Here is a 20431-nt window from a genome sequence, read left to right on the forward strand (position 1 = left end):
TCCCTGGGACATGGGATTTTCGGTGCTAAAAGCAGGCTGTCCTGGGCAAACCAGAATGGTGGGACACCCTTCCTCCCAGGGCCTTCTGTGATGAGCTCTCACTATGTCCTAATAGAGTCATTTCCCTGGGCAGTAACCACCTCTCATAGGAAGAGGCCATAATCACAAAAACCAGACTGGCCCTCGCCATAGTCGCCTCTGGGCCATTTCTGATACTCCCCACCGAGAATGCATTCTCAGAGGGCACCTGAACTCAGCTTCGCCTGTGTGCTGGCTGCGTCAGGCCACGGGGGCACAGAGGACAGGAGGTTGACTAAGGGCAGCTGGCCACAGGGAAACTTGTTCCTCATGTGCGTTTGGTTTCCGTAGGAAGCAAATCTTGAAGTTCTTGGATGCTGAAAAGGACATCTCTGTCCTCAAGGGGACCCTGAAGCCCGGAGACATCATTCATTACATCTTTGACCGTGACAGCACGATGAACGTATCCCAGAACCTCTATGATCTCCTCCCCAGAACCTCTCCCCTGAAGAACAGACACTTCCGGACTTGTGCCATTGTGGGCAACTCGGGGGTCTTGCTGAACAGCGGCTGTGGGCAGGAGATCGATACACACAGCTTTGTCATCAGGTAACCGCAGCAGGGGCTCTGGGCCCCAAGTGACAAGCAGGTTTAAGTGGCACACGGCCAGTTGTCCCAAGAGGTTGAAACGAGAGAAAAAGCTTGGGTTAGTCCCCATTTCGCCTTTGTGCACTGGAATTTCTTGAGATGCCTTTAGAAGTCCCAGTGTCCAAACTGCACCCCAGACTGCTTAAGTCCGTCTGAGGGGTCAGCAGGATGTAGCCGAGGAAACCTAAATGGTCTGGTGTACCGTCGAGGTTGAGAATCCCTAACCTGGCACAGAGGTAGGCAGACTATGGCCAACAGCCTGTTTTTATCAATAAAGTTTTATTGGAACACAGTCATGCCCATTCATTTTCATATCCTCAATGGCTAAATTAGTTGGGCAGAGTTGAAGTGTAGCAACAGAGAGAGCATATGCCAGAATCGGCAAATAGTACCTAGCCCTTTACGGGGAAAGTCTGCCGACCCCTAGATAAAGCCTAGGCCAGCCAGTTGTCCGTTCACGTTTGCAAACCTCGTACAAGTGTTCTCGAAGGCGGCGCTCTGCTGGTGACTATTATCCTGCAGTCAACATCTGGGAAGTGAGGGGGTGGCAGAGAAACTTGGACTTGCCCATCATTCTCCCTGAAATGTCAGCTCTCATTGTTCAATCTCCTGGGACCCAACTGGACTCAGTTACCCACGGCCCTGATACCTGACCCCCAACCCAGATGGACTGGGAACAAGGCTTTGCTGTCCCCTGGTCAGAAGTAGGGCACACGGAGCCTCGAGTTTCGCCCCCAAACAGTGCCCCAGCCCTGGCAGAAGGGCACACCGCATCTCACGTTTCCTCTGGGGCTGTCCTGATGCGAAGCGAGCCTTGTCCTGGGGCTTTGGGAAACGACCTCAGGCCGTGGGATTAGACGCTGTGTTGACTCCTGCATCCGCTGTGACAGAAGCGCAAGGGCCGCCTCGCAGCCAAACTTGGTTTAGCTTGGTAGCCTTTGCCAGATCAAGCCTGTGCCTGGTGTAGCCCAGGACTTGGCCCCCATTCTCCAAGCCCTCCTGTCTACAGACTTAGGGACGGAGGGGGAAGGCAAGGGGGAAGGAAGCAGGGCAGGTGTCTGATGGAAGCCAGGGCAAGGGTGAGGGTTGCGTGGCGGGGTTTAAAGGTGTGGGCAGAGTGTGAGAGTGGGGGTGCCAGGCCTTCCTGACTTGGGGTCACACGCATAAGCCATGCCTCTTCCTTTGCTACAAGCTTCAGCAGTGAGGTTTGCATGGTCCACCCAGCCCTGCCCTGGCAATTCAGGACAAAATTACAAAGGCGCACTGTGTACACACCCCTCCTGATGCCGAGTGACAGCCCTGGCTGCCGTCAGGGGCCCCGTGGGCTCTTCTTCCTTAGGGGGACCACCCGCCTTCCCTCTGGGGGATCCTATAGGCCACAGCCCTCACCGAGAGGAAATGCAGTGCGATGCTGTGGCCACAGCCTGAGTTGGCATGTGTGTGTCTAGACGGTGTTGCCCACAATAGAGCACACAGAGTTCATTCCCTGCCCTGCCTTCCCCTGAGGTGCGGGGAGGCCACCCCACAATTCCACACCACCTCTCCTGTAGCATTGGCCTGTCTGAAAGAGATCTCCAGGAATCCGGTGTCTCTGCCCCACCTACCCGATGCCGACCATGAGCTCCCCAAAGCAAGCTGCTCCTGTCCATGTCTGGACACCAGTCCAAGCCTGAGCCTTGCACAGACAGGGGACTCTGAGCTCGGGCTCCAGGCTCTGTGAGATAACAGACACCAGAAGGGTCCTGATGGGATGGTCTCAGTCCCTGTCATCCGAAGTCTTCTATCACTTTGCCTTGCTCCATGGTAATGGGGCCCCTCCCCTCCCTGGGAGACCCCAAGACCTTCTTCCTCTCAGAACACTCTACACTGAACAGTGGGAAGACAGGCCTGCCTGCAAAATGCAGTGAGCTTGCAAAACATTCTGCATTCCTGAGGGGAGTTCAGGTCAGGCTTCTGGAAGAAGCAGACGTTAGCAAATGAAAAAGGTGAGCAGGAGGAAGCAGAGGAGGAAAGGCATGGATGCAAGAGACTAGATTCATGGATCGTAGAGCCTGGGGCTTGACTGAGCACCGGCTGCCCACCTAAAGTGCTGCTGGGAATTGGGGCCGGACAGGAGTGCTGGTCCCGCAGTGTCCCCATGAGGCTGCAGTGGCAGGCAGAGGGGACTGCCTAACTCGGGGTCATTTAGTACAGAATAAGTTCCCAGATGTTTGGGAATCAAAACTTCATTGCATGCGATCTCTCTCTCTCTCTCTCTCACACACACACACTCACCTTCAATAGGGAGAACCTAATGAATGGATGCCCCCTCACAGACAAATCATCACTCTCATTGTCACGGTCAGTGGGCACTTAGCATGCACCAAGTGTAATTCTAGGCACTTCATGTCAATGGACTTAAGTGATTCTCACAACAACCCTATCAGGAATGTTCCATTTTAGGCTGGCTTTTGCAGGAAGGAAACTGAGGTACAGAGAGCCACAGGTCCATAGCATGCTTGGGTGGCCAGGCTCAAGCTATGGGCCCAGGCAGTATGGCTCAGAGCCAAGCATGAGCTGCCGCTCTCTCCAGCAGATTCCCTCTCCCCCTGGACCTGTGGACATGCCTATTTCTGGAAGGGACAGACTCCTTTCCAACCCAGAGTTATGCCCATCAAAGCACCGACAGCCCCCCTAGAATTTACTTTGGGAGGCCTGGCCTGCTGTTAGAGCAAGCTTATTCCCATCCTGATCACCCCCATAAAGAAAACTGCCCTGTGAAGGAGGGGTACAGCAGGATAGAGCCGTCTCCATCATCCTCACTCAAGGAGTGGCCCTGAGACATGGTCACGGGCATAGCCCGGCCCTCACAGCCCTCCCCTGCCAGCCATGAGCTGGGTCCCATGTTGAATGAGGTAGGGAGCCCGCCTCAGGCTGCTTAAAGTCCCAGAGCTCCCGAGAGTCTCCACCAGGGCACTTGGACGACACCCCAACTGACCAGTATTGTAGCTAAGCATGCACAAGCCCGTTTTCCCTCCCCTGACCAACCTGGAAGCCTGTCGGGGGAGCAGGCTCCACATCACTTCCTTCTCTGCCTCTCCCGCAGCCCCCACTGGCCCGTGGTAGACTCGGCAGATCTGAACTGCATTGAATCCGTTTCCCTTCCCCCTGCTCTCAGGATCTGGAGGTTGGCCCGGGGGAGGCCCCGGGCTCTCAGGAAGGTCTTGGAAACCTGGCTCAGCGGGGTTCAGGACAACAGGGATAATGGCACTCCATTCCTCTGAGGTCCGAGGCAAGGGCCCTTGAAGTTGTCGCAGACCAGTTCTACCCCCTGCAGTGTGTAGCCACAATCACAGAGAGCGAGGCCAGGGTGGGAATGAGGACGGTGGGTATTTCAGGGGGTCTAGTCTGGGCACCAAACAGGCCTTAGAGTCAGACACATCAGAAACAGAATCCTGGGGCTTCTCTTACTTGCTCTGGGCAGGTTACATTGCACCTTCTGGCCCTGGGCTCCTCATCTGTAAAATGAGGGTGATTAACACAGAGTCAGAATGAACTGAGCTGACCTGTGTTAAAGGACCGGCGGCTGGCACACACCAGGAGCACAAGGATGTTCATTTTCTTTCTGATCATCCTACTTTTCCTCCTCAAATGTTGAAGGAAGAAAAGTCCTGGCTTGCAAGGAGGGCGAGTCGTGTCTCTCTGGGTCTCATCGTTTGGCAATGACTTATGGCCCAGATCTTCATATCTCCGGCCTCTGTTCTATAAATACTTACTCTAGTTCCTCAGACTTAATTCCACTGGCCAAAGGGCTCTTCCACCACCAGATCCTCTGTGCAGTAAGCAGCCAGGCCTCCCCTGTGGCCAGCCCGGGTCCGTTAGCTTGCAGCATAGGCAAGAGGTCCCAGTATGCACACCCAGGCTCAACCCATGAAGGTGGGAAGGTCCCCCACAAAGCAGGCCTCTGGTGAGATATCAGAGGTTGCCCACCTAGGGTCTCTGGCTAGTTCAGCACAAGATTGCAATGGCCTTTTTAGTTTGTCCTCCCAGACCCAATTCTATCCAATCCAATACCTACTACAATTTTATCTGATTGCCTACCTGTTGCCTAAAATGCAAATTTGTCATGTTACTCTCCTGCTCAAGAATCTTCTGTGGCTCCCTTTTGCCCTTGGAACAACATGCCCAACATTTACGCTCTGCTTGTCTCTACAGCTTTGTCTCCTCCACACAATATGTCCAGGCAGAGAGAATTATTTGCCTCCCCCTAAATCCCCATACTGTTTTGTACCTCTACACCCTTAGATACATTTCTTGTGCCTATAATGCCAGAACGCAATGTTCCCTAAACTGCCTAGTCATAAGAATCACCTGACGGGCTTGTAAAAATAACTATCAGTTCCTCGGCTCACCTGCTGAATCTGGGTCCCCAGGGGAGAGACCCGGCCAATCTGTATTTTTTTTTTAAGATTTTATTTATTTGACAGAGAGAGATCACAAGTAGGCAGAGAGGCAGGCAGAGAGAGTGAGAGGGAAGCAGGCTCCCTGCCGAGCAGAGAGCCCGATGTGGGACTCGATCCCAGGACCCTGAGATCATGACCTGAGCCGAAGGCAGTGGCTTAAACCACTGAGCCACCCAGGCACCCCCCAATCTGTATTTTTAAATACCACCTGAGGTGATTCCTCTACTCTGACAAGCTAGAGAAACACTCTTCTAATTGCCTCATCCACAAAGGGACTAATTCTCCTCGCTCCGTCCAGATGCCCCTCAGTGGTCACCGCCTCTGAGAATACCATCTAATGCTCCTCCTTCCTGTAGTAACGTGAGATGAGATCACAGTGAGATCTTAGTGTGGTCCAACAGCGTTCTGAGTACTGGGTATGTGCTGACTCCTTTAATCCCTGGGAGGGGGTGCTCTTGGGATCTCCATCACAGCAAAAGAGACCACTGTGCATATTCCTTAGCTGTAGGGAAGCTCAGAGAGGTTGAGCAGGTTGCCCAGAAACAGACAGGTAGAAAGTAGCAGAGTGAATCCTAAACCTGGGAGTGTGCCTTCAGATTCCTCGTTGTTACCTAACGTGGCCAGGTTGCACCGTCTTGTAGCATGGTCGACTTGTGGGCTGAGGGCTGGCTTCCTCGCCTCCTTCCTGCTCCACTAGATCTGGAACTCCAGAAGGCACACACTGTACAGCCCGAGGGGCCAGCGTGTATGTGGTAAGAGCCTAGTAAATATGGGAGTCAGGGATGATGGAGTTGGGGGACGGTGCTAGAAGCTGAGGAGAAGGGGACCGGACGTAAAGGTTGGATGAAATGAACTGTAGGCAGCAGCGACTCATCTTTCCCAAAAGGACCGTGACACCTTTCTCTCTGGCAGGTGCAACCTGGCCCCGGTGCAGGAGTACGCGCGGGACGTGGGGCTCAAGACGGACCTGGTGACCATGAACCCCTCCGTCATCCAACGGGCCTTTGAGGACTTGGTCAACGCCACGTGGCGGGAGAAGCTGCTCCAGCGGCTGCACAGTCTTAACGGCAGCATCCTGTGGATTCCCGCCTTCATGGCCAGGGGCGGCAAGGAGCGCGTTGAGTGGGTCAACGAGCTCATCCTGAAGCACCGCGTCAACGTGCGTACTGCGTACCCCTCTCTGCGCCTGCTGCACGCAGTCCGCGGGTGAGCGGCCTCTCCTCGGTGTGGGCAGGGGGCCGGCACGGAGTCTGGGCGGGGCTTGGTGGGCGATATTCCCTGCCCAGATGCATTTGCATCCCAGCTCACCACCTGTGAGTTCTGTGACCTCAACATCGCCCTGGTCTTCCTGCAGTTCCCTTCCTGGAGAAAGGAACTGGAGCTAGTAAGTGGGTTTCCCATGGCACGCCCGGTTTGACCAATCCTAGCGCCCTCCCGGAGAGCTGGGTTGAGAACGGCCCTCCCATCGGGGCTGCGTGGGGGGGTAAACCATGAGGGGCAAGGATGGAAGGAGGAAAATGGGCTGGAAGCTCTTGCAATGGCCTGCGTCAGGACTGCTTGTGGCTAAGACTGGGGTCGTGGTAGCAGATACGCAACAGGTCGCTCGGATTAGCTGGAAACTTTGGTGTAAAGGCAGCAGGATTTGTTGGTGGGTTCTATTTGAGGACCTCAAGGAGGGAGAGAAAGAGAAGCATCCAGAATCGCTGTTAGGATTAGAGCTTGAGCAGCGCCTAGGTGGCTCAGTAGGTTAAAGCCTCTGCCTTCGGCTCAGGTCATGATCTCAGGGTCCTGGGATCGAGCCCCGTGTGGGGCTCTCTGCTCGGCAGGGAGCCTGCTTGCCCCTCTCTCTCTGCCTGCCTCTCTGCCTACTTGTGACCTCTCTCTATATATCAAATAAATAAATAATATCTTTAAAAAATATTTTTAAAAAAAGGATTAGAGCTTGAGCATATGGGTGGACAGTGATGCCGTTTTCTGTGAGAGGAGAGCCCATGCGTGTTTGGGGGTATTAGGTTTGGACGTATTAAGTTTGAGATGCCTGTTACAAATACGCCTGTCCACACTCCTGAGCTTGCAGCTCGCGATCAAGCCCTGTATCCACCTCACCCAGACACATGGCACTTCACCGTCCTGCTCTAGTGGTACAAGCGAGCGCATTGTACAGACCCATGCTGACATTGAAATGCCCTTTCCTGGGGCCCAAGCATAACTCAATGTGGCCCCCAGAAAGCTCTCTGTCCAACCCACAAAGGCTCTTGCTGTCCTCACAAAGGTGACCCCCGAAACCCCCAAGCCTGTGACCAGCCCTGATCTCATTAGGATGTGTTGACAGTGCGGAAACCCATTATCCCCAAGAAAAACGAAGCGAAACATTCAGTGAGAGGTGGCCACACTGGTGGCTGATGGAGCAGAGTGACACCTGATGGACAGAGGGCTCACTGGGGCCACATCCCTTATCCTGGAGGTTGACCTGTGAGGTCTTCTTTGAACATCCACCTCCTCCCTGTCTCAGCAACCACCCCCCCCATCTCATGGAGTCTAGGCTCCATGCCTTATATGTTGTCTCTGCCTGGAAGGAAGAAAGGTTTTGGGGTCAGAGCAGATGTGAGAAGGGGAAGGACTAGCTCATGGTAAAGAGAAATAGTCCCTCAGACAGGGAATTGGCTACTACCTATAACAAACGTATACAGCCAGAGCTATTTCCAGCTATAATTGACTCACTTTCATCTGTCAAAATAGCATTAAGCACCAGTAATAAGCCCTTTAAACAAACAGGCTGTTAATCCTGGGACGGCAACATCTTCCCTTGCAGGAACTCCCAGGAGGAAATACTGCAGGAGAGAACGGGACTGGTTTCTGCTTTTAGCAAGGGGAGGAGTTGGCAGGGAAGAGGGCTTCAGGGGCCTCGGGATGGATTTCTGCCAGTGGCCCTCTGCAGGGTGCGGGTCTGGTCAGACATTACAGGAAATGTGGGCAGTGTCTATAGCGAGAACAAAACCTTACCCAGACTTGGCGGGAACTTACCTGGTGGTTTGCAGCAAGAGGAAGAATGGGCTGAAGGGATGGGGGAGGCAGAACAAAGCCACAGGAGAAAAGACTGAGGGTTCGTAGAAAAGATGGCTGAAGAGGAAACTGGCCCAGAGGCAGTCTAGCATGAGAGCCATAGGCTTTGGAGTTAGGGACACCTGGGTTCAAATCCCACCTCCATTACTCAGGTGGTGGAACAGGTCCCTTACCTCCCTGAGCCCTGCTTTTCTCTGTCTCTTGTCTACATCCGAATTTGTGTTCTGAGCTGGCCAAGGGAGACACACAGTCAGTCAGTCATCCCTACTGCCACCAACCACCCAGCAAGGGATTGGACTCGCCCTATAGACTTAAGAGGTAGAAGTAGGACCGGAGGGTGAAACCACAGGGAGGAGGGTATATTTAGGCTCAATTGGATAAAGGATTCTGTAGTAGAAGAGTGGACAAAAGTCAGATTCACCTGTCAGGAGGTCTTCACCTCAGAGTTCCAATGTGGACTGTAGTTTACAGAATAATCTTGTTTCCATACTTAAAAATCTATTGTCAATAAACCCTCTCTTTATGAAGTACAGGAGATAAACATTTTTTATTGTGGTAAAATAGACACAACATAAAATTTACTACTTTAACCATTGTTAACCGTGCAGCTCAGTAGCATTAAGTATATTCCCAGTGTTGTGAAAGAAATCTCCAGAACGTCATCTTGCACGTCTGAAACTCTGTACCCATTAAACAACACGTCCCTTTTTCCCCAACCCTCCCTCCCTCCCTCCATCCCCTGATACAGTAATGTTTCTACTTCAGTTTCCATGAATTTGGTACTTTAGATACCTCATTCAAGGAGATTCATACTGCATTTGCCTTTCTGTGACTGACGGATTCCACTTAACATGTCGTCCTCAAGGTCCATCCATGCTATAGCCTGTGTCAGAACGGCATTCCTTTTGAACACTGGATAATATTCTCTTGTACGTTTGCCAGATTTTGTTTGTCCGTCCATCCATAGCTGGACATTCGGGTTGTTTTCACCTCTTGACTGTTGTGAATAGTGCTGCTGTTAACAAGTGTGGCAGATAGCTCTTCGAGACTTTTTTCCATGGCTGGATCATATAGTCATCCCATTTTTAATTCTTTGAAGAACATCCATCCCGTCTTCCATGGTGTCTGCACCATGTTGCGAGCCACTAGCAGCACACAAGGGATTCAGTTTCCCCACATTTTCCCCGACATGCTATTCCATTCCACCACATCTTTGCCAACTTGTTATTTGGTAGGAACCCATCTTGACCACTTGCAAGTACACCATTCGATTAGAAGTAATTGGCTGTTAGAGAAAAATGTAGCAGAAAATCTTTATGATCTTGAGTCTAGCAATGGTTTCTTAAGTATCACACCAAAAACACAAGAAATGAAAGAAAAAAAGGAGATAAAAGGGACTTCATTAAAACTAAAACTTTTCATGCACCAAAAAGCCAATCTAGTATGAGGGAGGGAAAACCCACCCATAGAATGGGAGGAAATAGTTACAAATCATGTATCTGATAAGGGATTAATATCCGGAGTATATGTTGAGTACAACTCAACAACACCATAAATAATCAAACAACCTAATTTTTACATGGGCAGAGGACTTGGATGGCCTTTTTTTCCAGAGAAGATATACAGATGGCCAATAAGCACATGAAAAGATGCTCGACATCACTCATCATTGGGAAGTTGTAAGTCAAAACCGCAGTGAGTTACCACTTCCCACCCACTGGGATGGACGCCATCAAAAACGTGGGAAATAACACGCGTCGGTGAGAATGTGAGGAAGTCGGAACCCTTGTGCCTGCTGGTGGGAATGTCAAGTGAGAATCACCTTTGAGACATCTTAGTGTGTTCATTCTGCAAAGGAGGAAGTTGACGCCCAGATGAGTCAGGTGATGAGTAGGAAGCCACTGAGCCAGTAAGGGGCAAAACCAGGAACTGAAGCACAGCACTTCACTCTAACCAGGACACTAGAGGCAGCAAATTCAAACCCAGCCAGTTCTGGATTGGGGGCCCCCATCAGCTCAGTGGGGCGGGTGCTGTCATACCAGAGAAGTGGTGTGAGGAGACCATACAGCGGTATATCAGGATTCCCTGGGTGCACGGCAGTTCTTCTGAGTCTAGGACAGTGTTCCCACCAGGCAGAACAAGCTGAAAGGTCAGAACACCTCAGGGTCCCTTCAAACACCCTCTGGCATCTGAGGCTTGACACAGTCTTATGGAACCCCCTGTTGAGGCTCTCAGTGTTGTTCGCCCCTTGATGTTGCCTTGGCCTTTGCCTCCCTCATTTGCTTGACTGCTCCTTCAGAGCCAAGCCATCTTTCCAAAGGAAAACAGCCATCCTCAGATAGCAGCTGTGTGTCCACTCACTCTGAATGCAGCTGGGTGGCTTGAAATGCCCAAACATGTCCACATACAAGTTATTGTGCTCCTAGGACTGGTTTAGTGTCCCCAGTCCATCCATTCATGGGGGGAAAAAAACCATGAGATGCTCTAGTAACAGCAAATAGGCTTGTCATGAGGACCAAATGAAATCCTTTCCATAAATCACTTTAAAGCCCAGTGCTGGTCATATTAAGTCTGTCTAGCACTACAAGCTGGCACGTGGTAGAGCCAGGCTTCATGTGAAGGGACCACAGGAGCACAGTTTCCATTCTCCTGGCTAAACAGTCTCCTCCTACACATTTGTGGTCATTAACCTACTTCTTGTTATTAATTGTTCAAGTCGTCAGTGCCTTGAGGCTGGGATACTGCCACTTTGTGCTGCATTCCTCTCTCCTGCGTAGTGCCTGATACTCAGAGAGCCTCTGGTGACTGGTCAGGGGGTCCCCAGTGACCTCAGATTGAAGAAAGACATGTAGGAGAGTAGATGAGGGGCATAAATGACCATCCCTAACACTGCTATGCTAGAAACCATGCTAAGCATTGTGTCATGTAATGAGAGAACTAGAACCAACATCCTATGCTAAAGACAACAAAGTGAGCCTCAGGTGGTAAGAAACTTGCACAAGGTTTCATGGCTCATGAGTGAGACTCAGGACTCCTCCCTTGCTCCTGATCACCACCCATTTGCCGCGTGACAATAACCAGGAAATAATGACAGGGACCCTAGAAGAATAATGTCAGAAGGCCAAAGCCAGAATGTGAGCTTATGAAAATATTAAGAAAAAATAGAAAGGGAGCACCTGGGTGGCTCAGTCATTTGAGCCTCTGGCTCTTGATTTCAGCTCAGGTCATGATCTCAGGGTGATGAGACGAAACCCCTCATCAGGCTCCGCGCTGGGTGTGGAGGCTGCTTAAGATTCTCTCTCTCCTTCTCTGTTCACCCCTCCCTCCCAAAAAAAGAAAGAAAAACAGAAATTGCATTTTATCGTTCAAGTAAAAAGAACAAAAAAGTTAAGGGCAGGCAGTGTAGAGGCTACAAAAGACAAATGGGAACGGGACTCTTGGTTCCTCTCTTCACCTGTCTTCTCAGCAAAGGAGAGCTGTCTTTTACCTTTTACCTGGATAGCCTTTGGTATTTACCTGGTAGCCTTTTGGTATCATTACTTGTAATCCCATTTAATTGCCCTAAACCAGTGGTTCTCAACATGGTCCCTGGACCAGCAACATCAGCATCACTTGGGTACTTGTATAAATGCAAATTCTCAGGCCCAACCCAGGCTTACTCAATCAGAAACTGCAGGTTTGAGGCCCAGAAATCTACATCTTAACAAACACCGCTGGTGATTCTGATGTACAGCATAAGTTTGAGAACCTCTACTCTCAACAAAACCAAGACCTACTAATATCTCAGGAGATATTATGCACTAAGACCACTGAGCAGTTGGCCCTGATCTTTCCCTAATTATGCCCCAATTTTCTAAACAAGGGGAAAAGATGGACTCAGTGAACTTGTTGTCAACGCCAAGCCAGAGTTTCAAAATGGTTATCAGTGCAATGGCTCAGGAACACCAGAAGATGAAGAAGCAAATATCAAGACCAGATGTCTTTATGGGAAAGCAGCAGGGCACACTGGCACACTGCCCCAGTCTGCTCTTCTGAGGAGGGTAGTAGACAGGTAGACCCAGGATCGGTGTAGTCATTTTCATATGTTGGTTCAAGTCAGATACTTTGACAAAATATTTCTTGAGCAGCATGGAGAACTGTGACATTCCAGGGAGTAAAAGGGAGCAAATGTTAAGTCTCTTCTTGGAGAAACCTTGTAAGATAGATACTATTTTCACCCTTGTTTTACTCACAAGGAAACAGGCTCAGAGACCAGGTAACTCAAATGAGGAGGAGGGGGACGAGAATCCATGTTGTATGGGTTTCAGTTGTGCTTACTGCCATGCCCCTTCTCCTGTCCTTAACAGACTGGCCACTGTCTGTTGACCACAGATACCCAAACGACTAATTAATTAAAGGTTGACTTCATGGGGATCTCTAAGAACACACCACCAGCTTCCTGTACTGCCAACTGTCCCCATTTCTACCAATAACTTAAGTGAAGGCATCAATGGTCTCCTTAGCCAGTTTTCAGAAGACACAACTTTGGGGGGATTCCTAATAATTGGGGCCTCAGAGTTGAATCCAAACTTCTTTTGATAGACTGAAACAATGAGCTAACCTAAGAGGGAGAAATTTAATACAGATGAATGCAAGATCCTGTGCTTAGGTTCTGAACAATTGTACAGGTGTGATGAATAGTACCAATCAGCAGCAGGCATGTGGTTTCTCAAAGGGATAAGATGATCTTAGATCACGGCGATGGATGTATAATGTTTTGAGACTCAAGGAGGTCAGAAATGACCTTGGTCAAATCTGACCTGGAGAAGTTTTGGGTCCCAGACTGGAGAGGGACCACAGGGGCAGAGAAATTCGAAAGTCAAAAGGTTTGGGGAGAGAAGTCTCCAAGGAGCATGGGAGCAATCTTTCTTCAATTAACAAATATTTATTTGCGATAACCTAGAAGGCCCTGGGCCTGTGCTGGGGGAACACAAAAATCAATGAAACAAGGCCTTTGCCCTTGAGCGGCTCACAGATTTGGACTGCAAGGCTCCAGATGTAGAACCAAGGTTGAGAAGGGATCAACGAGGATTCTGTGTTTTTTTTTTTAAGATTTTATTTATTTATTTGACAGAGATCACAAGTAGGCAGAGAGGCAGGCAGAGAGAGAGGGGAAAGCAAGTTCCCCGCTGAGCAGAAAGCCCAATGTGGGGCTCGATCCCAGGACCCTGGGATCATGACCCAAGCTGAAGGCAGAGGCTTTAACCCACTAAGCCACCCAGGTGCCCCTCAACAAGGATTCTGACGTCATCTGGGTGCTGAGAAGAGCATTCCAACAAATCAGGTTCTCTGAAATGAGCTTGGTTGCCTCTTGTTGAGGCAGCAGTGAAGGCTCCTTGCTGGGCCATGACTTGGGCACTCCGCATCCTACAGAGTTAGTGTATGAGTCTGTCAGTGCTGCTGTAACAAAGGACCACAGGCCAGGTGGCTTAATGGACAACAGAAAGTTATTGTCTTGCAGATCTGGAGGCTAGAAGTCCTTCTCAGAGTGCTGAGGGAAGACTCTCTTCCAGGCCTTTCTCTTGTGGAGGACCATCTCCATCATTCTCTCTGTGTGCCTGTGTATCTCCAAATCCCCCCTGCTTATAAGGTTGGGTTGGAATAGGTTGGAATAGAGGTCAAACAACCTCATTTTCACTTGCTTACCTCTGTAAAGACCCTTATCTCTAAATAAGGTCGCATTCTGAGGTACTGGAGGTTGACCTCCACAGCTGAATTCTGAGAGAATATCATTCAACCCATAATGGTTGGGCTAGACAGTCCAACATTTCCACTCGGAGAGTCATTGATTCATCACACCTATGCCAGCAGAACCTCTAACCACTGGGTCCTCTGGAGATTCCTGACACTTTGGGGCCTTTATGGGACCTGGGCATTGCAGGGAGGGGGCAGTGTGGGGCAGAGAAAACCTACCCTTTGAATCTTACTTCCAGGGGGCTTTGGGTTCTGCCAGCCTGCAAGAGTGGCACAGTGCCCCGGCTGGCTGTTGGCAAGGGAAGCGAACAGCCCAGGGGAAGGACACCCCGGCAGTTGAATATGGCTGCAGGAAGGGGAAAACTCTGGTCTGCAGATGGTAGTGAATGGCTCAGATTCAATTACGACAATAGGGAAGGCTGTGACCCATGGAGAGGTTGGCCCTCAGGCAGGAAAGCAGCCCGCTGCCTGGCCCATTTAGCCACCCAGACCACAGGCCTGGTGCAGAGGAAGCCTGTGAATTGGTGCTTAATTAGGTACCAAACGTGCTGAACGTCAGCCCGAGGATGGCAGTGGTCCAGCGGGCATCCCTGCCAGGGCTGGAGCAGCAGATCAGCATTGTGGGCATTGCTGCCTGGCAGTGGGGAGCAGAAACCTGCACACTGGACGGGCAAGAGAGTAAGCATGGTGCAGAGAATCAGAGCCAAGACCAGCGCAGGTTGGAGGACCCTCCTCCCAGACATGGCCATCGTATGGTCCTAAGAGCATGTCCCCGATTCAGTCCAGGAGCCGGGTTCTGGTCTCCTCCAGGGGACACACAGTGCAGAAGTATATCCCACCACAGTGTTACATAGAGAAAAATAGGGAGGTCTGTGGTATTAAGGCACAGATGGCATTTCATCATTTTTCATAGATTGTCTCAATTTTTTTTTTCAAACAGCAATGCACATAGTAAAAAGAAAAATCCAAACAGTATAAAGGATTTAAAGCGAAGAGTGAGTGAGCCCTCCTCCACAGAGGCAGCCTGTTACGCTGGTTTTCTGTGTGTATTCTTCCAGAAATATCCACTTCTACACATAAGGGAGCATGTTTTAAACATAGTACCTTGCTAAATTCTGGAAATTATTCCACATCAAAGCACACTACCTTGCTCTCCTTCACAGCGTCTGGGCCATAATTTATGGGAGCAGAAGCCGTGGGTGGGCATCGCAGGTTTTTCCAGTCTTTTGCTAGTATAATCAGTGCTAGAGTGATCATCTCATACCGACATCCGCACACATATGTGCATCTAGAGGCTCACTTCTAGGCATGCCGTTGCTAAAAAGAGATGCATGTAAGCATCGTTAGTTTTTATAGAGGTTACCAAATTGCCCTCCCTAGAGGCAGGTACCAAGTAAAACTCCCACCTCCGATGACTGAAAATGCCCACTTTCCGATAGCCTCCCCAGCTCACCAGCGTGGTAGGTCACCAACACTTGTTTTCTTTGCCAATCCAGTGGAAAATGCCATCTGATTTTTGTGTGGAATTGGATTCCTTTCATTATAAATGAGGTTAATTATAGTTTTTTTTTTTTTCCTGTTTGGAGTGGCATCCGTTTAGATTCCAGAATCCAACCAGCCACGAGTTTTCAGCCCCCAAGAGGTGGACTTTCTGAAACCCTGCTGGGCCAGAGGTGATCCCTGTGAGTGAGTCACAGTCTCTCAACTCCCCCAGGGGCCCCCCATGAAGGAGAAGGAAGCTCTGAAGTTATCAGTCATCATGATTTTTCTCCTTTCTTTTGGCAACAAATGATCTAAGGCACTACTAGACTTCCTTTCCCATGTTCAAACCTGCGGGTCTGCAGGAAAGCCAGCCTCCTTGGCTTCTGCCAGTGTCCCCCAAGGGGACACTAGCCTCTGCTTGCTCACTTTCACTCCTGGCTTCATAAACTAGAGACTTGTGGTGCACCCACTTTGCACATGAGCTATGAGGATCTGGGGTTATATAAGTAGTAGGAAGTCAGTCCACTGGCTCACAGAATTGTAAATTGTAGGGGAGGGGAAAGACAAGTAAATAATGATAGCATAGTACGATAAGTGCTCTGATTGGAAAAGAACAACATAAAATGGACCCCTCTGGGGAGGTCTGGGAAGTGACATCAAAGCTGAGACCATAAGACAGAGTTGCTGGCTAGGAGAGCTGGGACTTGGTGATGTCTTGGTAGGAATCAAGAAGGTCCTTATGGCATCTGGCTCTGAGGGCCAGGTGGTGGGAGGGATCTCAGTCCCAGGTCACAAGGGCTTCCCAAGCCTGGCCAAGGCCACTGGGTATTGTCCTCGGGACTCCAAGAGTCCCTGGAGAATTTTTGGTGGCATGGTCATCCTTCAAGTCAACCTTGTTCACCTGAGTGAAGGACGCTGGTTTGGATAAGCGCTGAGGCTTAGGGACCGGGAATCGACCTCAAGCATCAACAGGACTTGGTCAGCTCTGCACTCCAGTTCCGAATTTTGAGACAAAACCCCCAGCTCTCCATGCTCACAAAGCTGGGCAGCCTCATCCTGAGATGTTCCCCCAGGAGACAAGAGCCCTAGGCAGTGCTCCCAAGGAAAAGACAGCAATGGGCTATGGACCCCCAGACCAGAGCCCAGGCTGCTGGTGTGGATAATGGGAGACCAGGGGTCTGAGGGTCCTGCCCCCAACTTCGCTGCTCATCTCGCACCAAGTGTCCCCAAGGGTGCCATGGCAACCACCTGTAAGGCATTCCTGCTCCTTAAGGGACAGTATGAGCTATGTTCCACAAAGTGCTTTTAGCATCTTAGGGAAGGCCCTTTTGGTCCCTTTTTCCCCGCAGTGGCAGCCACTGTGCTTGCCACATACCGAGCTCAGGAATTCAGAAAGAAAGACAAACGTGCTTTGGAGACGATTTTGGAGATCCTCGTCTATAGCTGTCCATGCTCATAAAATACGGCGCTTAATCGTCTTGACAATTGGGATAACCAATTTGGGAAATAATTACTGCCTTCTTTAAGATTACTTTGCCTTCTAATTAAAATCTCAAGACTGGGATATTAAAGGTGCATTGTCGATACGACGTCCCGGATGCACCCAGCTAACCTCGTTTGGGAAGGCAAAATTAATTAGTTTGTGTTTTAACACCCAGCTGTTACCCTGAGGAAGGAAATCGTCTACAAGTCGGCCACACACGCAGTCTCTAAGCTGGCCAGAGTGGCTGAGGGGGATAGAAAGGAAATCAAGGGTGATTTGCTCCCACGTAACTCAGTCAGCTGCTATCACAAGCTGCTCGTTAAACGGCGCCCCCGCGTCCCAGGCAGACATGGCTCAGGAGTGTTCTTGTTCACCTGTGGTGCCAGGATGGGAAATAAGTCAGTCCCTCCATGACACTGAGCTCTCCACTCATTCTGGAGCCTCCTGGGCTGTTAACACCTCTCCCAGTGATTGGTTCTTGGGGGAAAACCAGCAGCAGATCCAAGAGGCTGGGCCCCTCTCTCCCTGTCCCTGCCAGCCACAGGTACAAACCTGTGTGCCCTGCTGGCTTCCCTCTTCCTCTTTTTTGACTTCTTCCTATTTTTCAGTTCCATATAAGTCAGACATTTGCTGAGCACCTGGAACCCTGGATGATAGTGGTTCTAGGCTGCGCGGCAGTAACGACTCCCAGCCCCTCGCGGTTTGGCACAAGAAGCTGATTTCTCATTCATTAGAAGTGTGATGCAGGTCGGCATTGGCTCTCTTCCAGCCGGTTGTGCAGGGATCTAGGCTTCTTCCTCGTTAGGCTGACACCATCTTTACGGGAGGCTTGGAGGGTCCCTGAGGCAGAGGAGAAAGTTGGCTCCCAAAGGACACACTTCCTATCACAGCCTCTTGGCCAGAACTGGTCATGTGACTGCAGCTCCATTGCAAGGAATGCTGGGAGATGTAGGAGGGCCCATGGAGTGTTTGTTGAGTGCTTCTGTCCGTGCCACAGTGCCCTGATTGCACCGTGCAGGGAGGCAGGTGCCTCTGAACCCCCTACCAGGAGTGTGAGGCATGACCCCTGCCCCCGGGGAGATGCCAGCACTGTTCTGTGTAGGAGGCCAACCCATACAATGGTGAATTATCAGGCCGGATTGACAAGCACAACAGCAGAAGTAGAAGCCAAGTTCCTGACAATAGGTGGAAGTGATTACCTCAGCATGAACTAGGAAGAAGAGGGCAGAACAAAAGGAACATTTCCCGGAAGATGTAATTCATGTGCTTAGTTTTGGTGGGGAGGGGAAGACAGTTCACCTTGGGGACAGGAGGAGGAAAGTCCCACCTGCAGGCAGGGCACGGCATGTGTCTGAGTAACCTCAGACCTCCCACAGATCAAACTCTTCCCTCCATGTCTCTGAGCACAGCACTGATGTCCTGAAAAGAAATTCATTTCTGAACACCCTCTCAGGCTAAGGCCTTACAATAGGAAAACAAACAAACCATAAATCCCTAATAAGGCATTTGTGATCGGTGTTAGGGCTTGAAGTTGCTCAGGGAGCAAATAGCGCTGTGCTCTCAGGCAGGGACACTGCAGTGGCTTGCACGTCCCTCGGGAGGGTCAACAGCCAGCTCATGTCGGGCCATGACCTTCCCAGAATCACCATGGGGTGGAAAAGGCCCAAAACCAGGAGTGGGGAGGCTACACCGCATTTTTTCTAAGCCTTCCAGCAGCTCGAGGAGTGCCTCTACTGGGGCCTGTCTCCCTGGACTCTCTTGTTTTCCTTCTGGAACCTGAAACAAGAGAACAATTTCAATCCGGGAGGCCCATGGATCACCACACATATGGTCTGCTGACTCACCCAACGGGATCTCACATGATGTGTCTAATTTTTTTAAATTAGTTGCCAACATTCAAAAATTTGGAGAAATGGCATAAAAATCCAGCTCTCTCATACACACGTTGACACCACTATACTGGACAACAATAAACCTGGCTACCCCTTTAGATGCCACAGCACCAGGAGACCCTCCCTATTGCCTTGGCAACCCTGAGGCCAGGCACCAGTTTTCCCTACACACATCCCAGCTCCCAGCTCACTCAGTTACATCTCCTGCCAGGCCACTGGGCTTGACAAGTTCCCCGGGCTCAATCTTTAAAACTTGATGACTATTCCTGAGCCTTTCTCTTTGCCCATATTTTCTCTAAATGTACCTCATTCTTAGCAGAACCACCCACCAGTGAGAGCAGGGCTTCTTGGCCTTGGATGCACATTTGAATGACTGGGGGAGGTTTTAAAAATCCCAGTGTCCAGCCTGTACCTGAGGTTGCACTCAGGATCCATCCTCTTAAAGCTCCAGGTGATTCAGTGTACAGCCTTGGTGGAGAAGCATTGAGTTAGAACCGAAAATGCAATGGACTAGCTTTAGGAGGGGGTGAGCTCCCATCATCACAGGTAGTTAAACCAAGGTGGATGAGCACTTTGCAAGGATGTGTGGGGTGATCAAAACATCGGCTGCTACTCTCCTGGGGTTCTTTCCTCCTTCCATTTCCCTGCCTTTGCCCCTCAGCACCTTCCCAAGCTCAGTTCAGCCACATTGAACCTACAGTGTGCAAGTGATCTCAGGAAGGGCATCTTATCTCGTGAGCCTCAACCACGGACACCCCCCCCCACCCCGAGCCAAGCACCGTGCCTTCCACATATCAGCTGGGAGTAAGCCTCTCAGCAATTCAGGGAAGAATTGACGAAGGTCTGCGGGATGTCCACACAGGCTTTTCCTTATTATTTCCCAGTTGTGTTTGTGGTTAATGGACCCATTGTCTTGCTCCCTGCCTTTGTCCCCTCCATCTGATTCTGGGTTGAAAAATTCACCCATAGGGAAGTTTCTTGGCCCAGACAGAGTGAAACAGGAGGAGAAACAAGCAAAGTGGTCTTCAACTGACAAGCTTATGACAAAAGACTGGTTATCTAGGGGCTCTCCTGGAGGTCGGCACAGTACCTCTGAGAATCATGTTCACAGGATGGGGTGAGGAGTCCTTGAAATGTGTTTCATTATATAAAATATTATATATTATTATAATATATAATATATAATATAATATATATTATAATAAGATATATTTATATATTTATATAAATTATATAAAATATATAAATTTATATATAATATATAATTATATATTATATATAATTATTAAAATATTAAATATTATATAAAATATTACATTATTTACTAAAATTATATGGGTTACTAGGAATCTGTAACCTTGTCTGTTTCAAAGGCTAATCTCCTCCAAAAAGAAAAAAAAAAGGATTTAAGGTGAACTTTCTGGAATGTCTTGGTGTTTCATTTTTGGGTTGGTAGAAAGAACCACTTGCAAGAGGAAGGGCGTGCTGGAGCTTCTGGAAAATCTTCCCCCCGCCCACCAACTGTGAAGAATATGAGACAGTTTCAACTTTCAACAACATGTAAATGTTTTGCCTGGCATACATTTGCTTCTGGCATGAATTTAATTGGTGTGTTTGACTATAAAGTCACACCTGTCACTGGGCTGAGGTGTCCTCAGGAGCCGCGCTGG

At 49.9% G+C, this 20431-nt stretch overlaps 1 protein-coding gene across 1 annotated transcript in view; it reads left to right on the top strand.

Annotated features, from left to right (window-relative positions):
• ST8SIA2 (ST8 alpha-N-acetyl-neuraminide alpha-2,8-sialyltransferase 2) overlaps positions 1-20431 on the top strand; it is a 66464-nt gene that overhangs the window by 40061 nt on the left and 5972 nt on the right. The window contains exons 5-6 of the mRNA XM_046007261.1: positions 370-627; positions 6021-6314. Coding sequence (XP_045863217.1) covers positions 370-627; positions 6021-6314 — 552 coding nt within the window. The remainder of the gene's footprint in view (positions 1-369; positions 628-6020; positions 6315-20431) is intronic.

The sequence above is a fragment of the Meles meles genome, chromosome 6 (assembly GCF_922984935.1).
Source record: "Meles meles chromosome 6, mMelMel3.1 paternal haplotype, whole genome shotgun sequence".
Lineage (NCBI taxonomy): Eukaryota > Metazoa > Chordata > Mammalia > Carnivora > Mustelidae > Meles > Meles meles.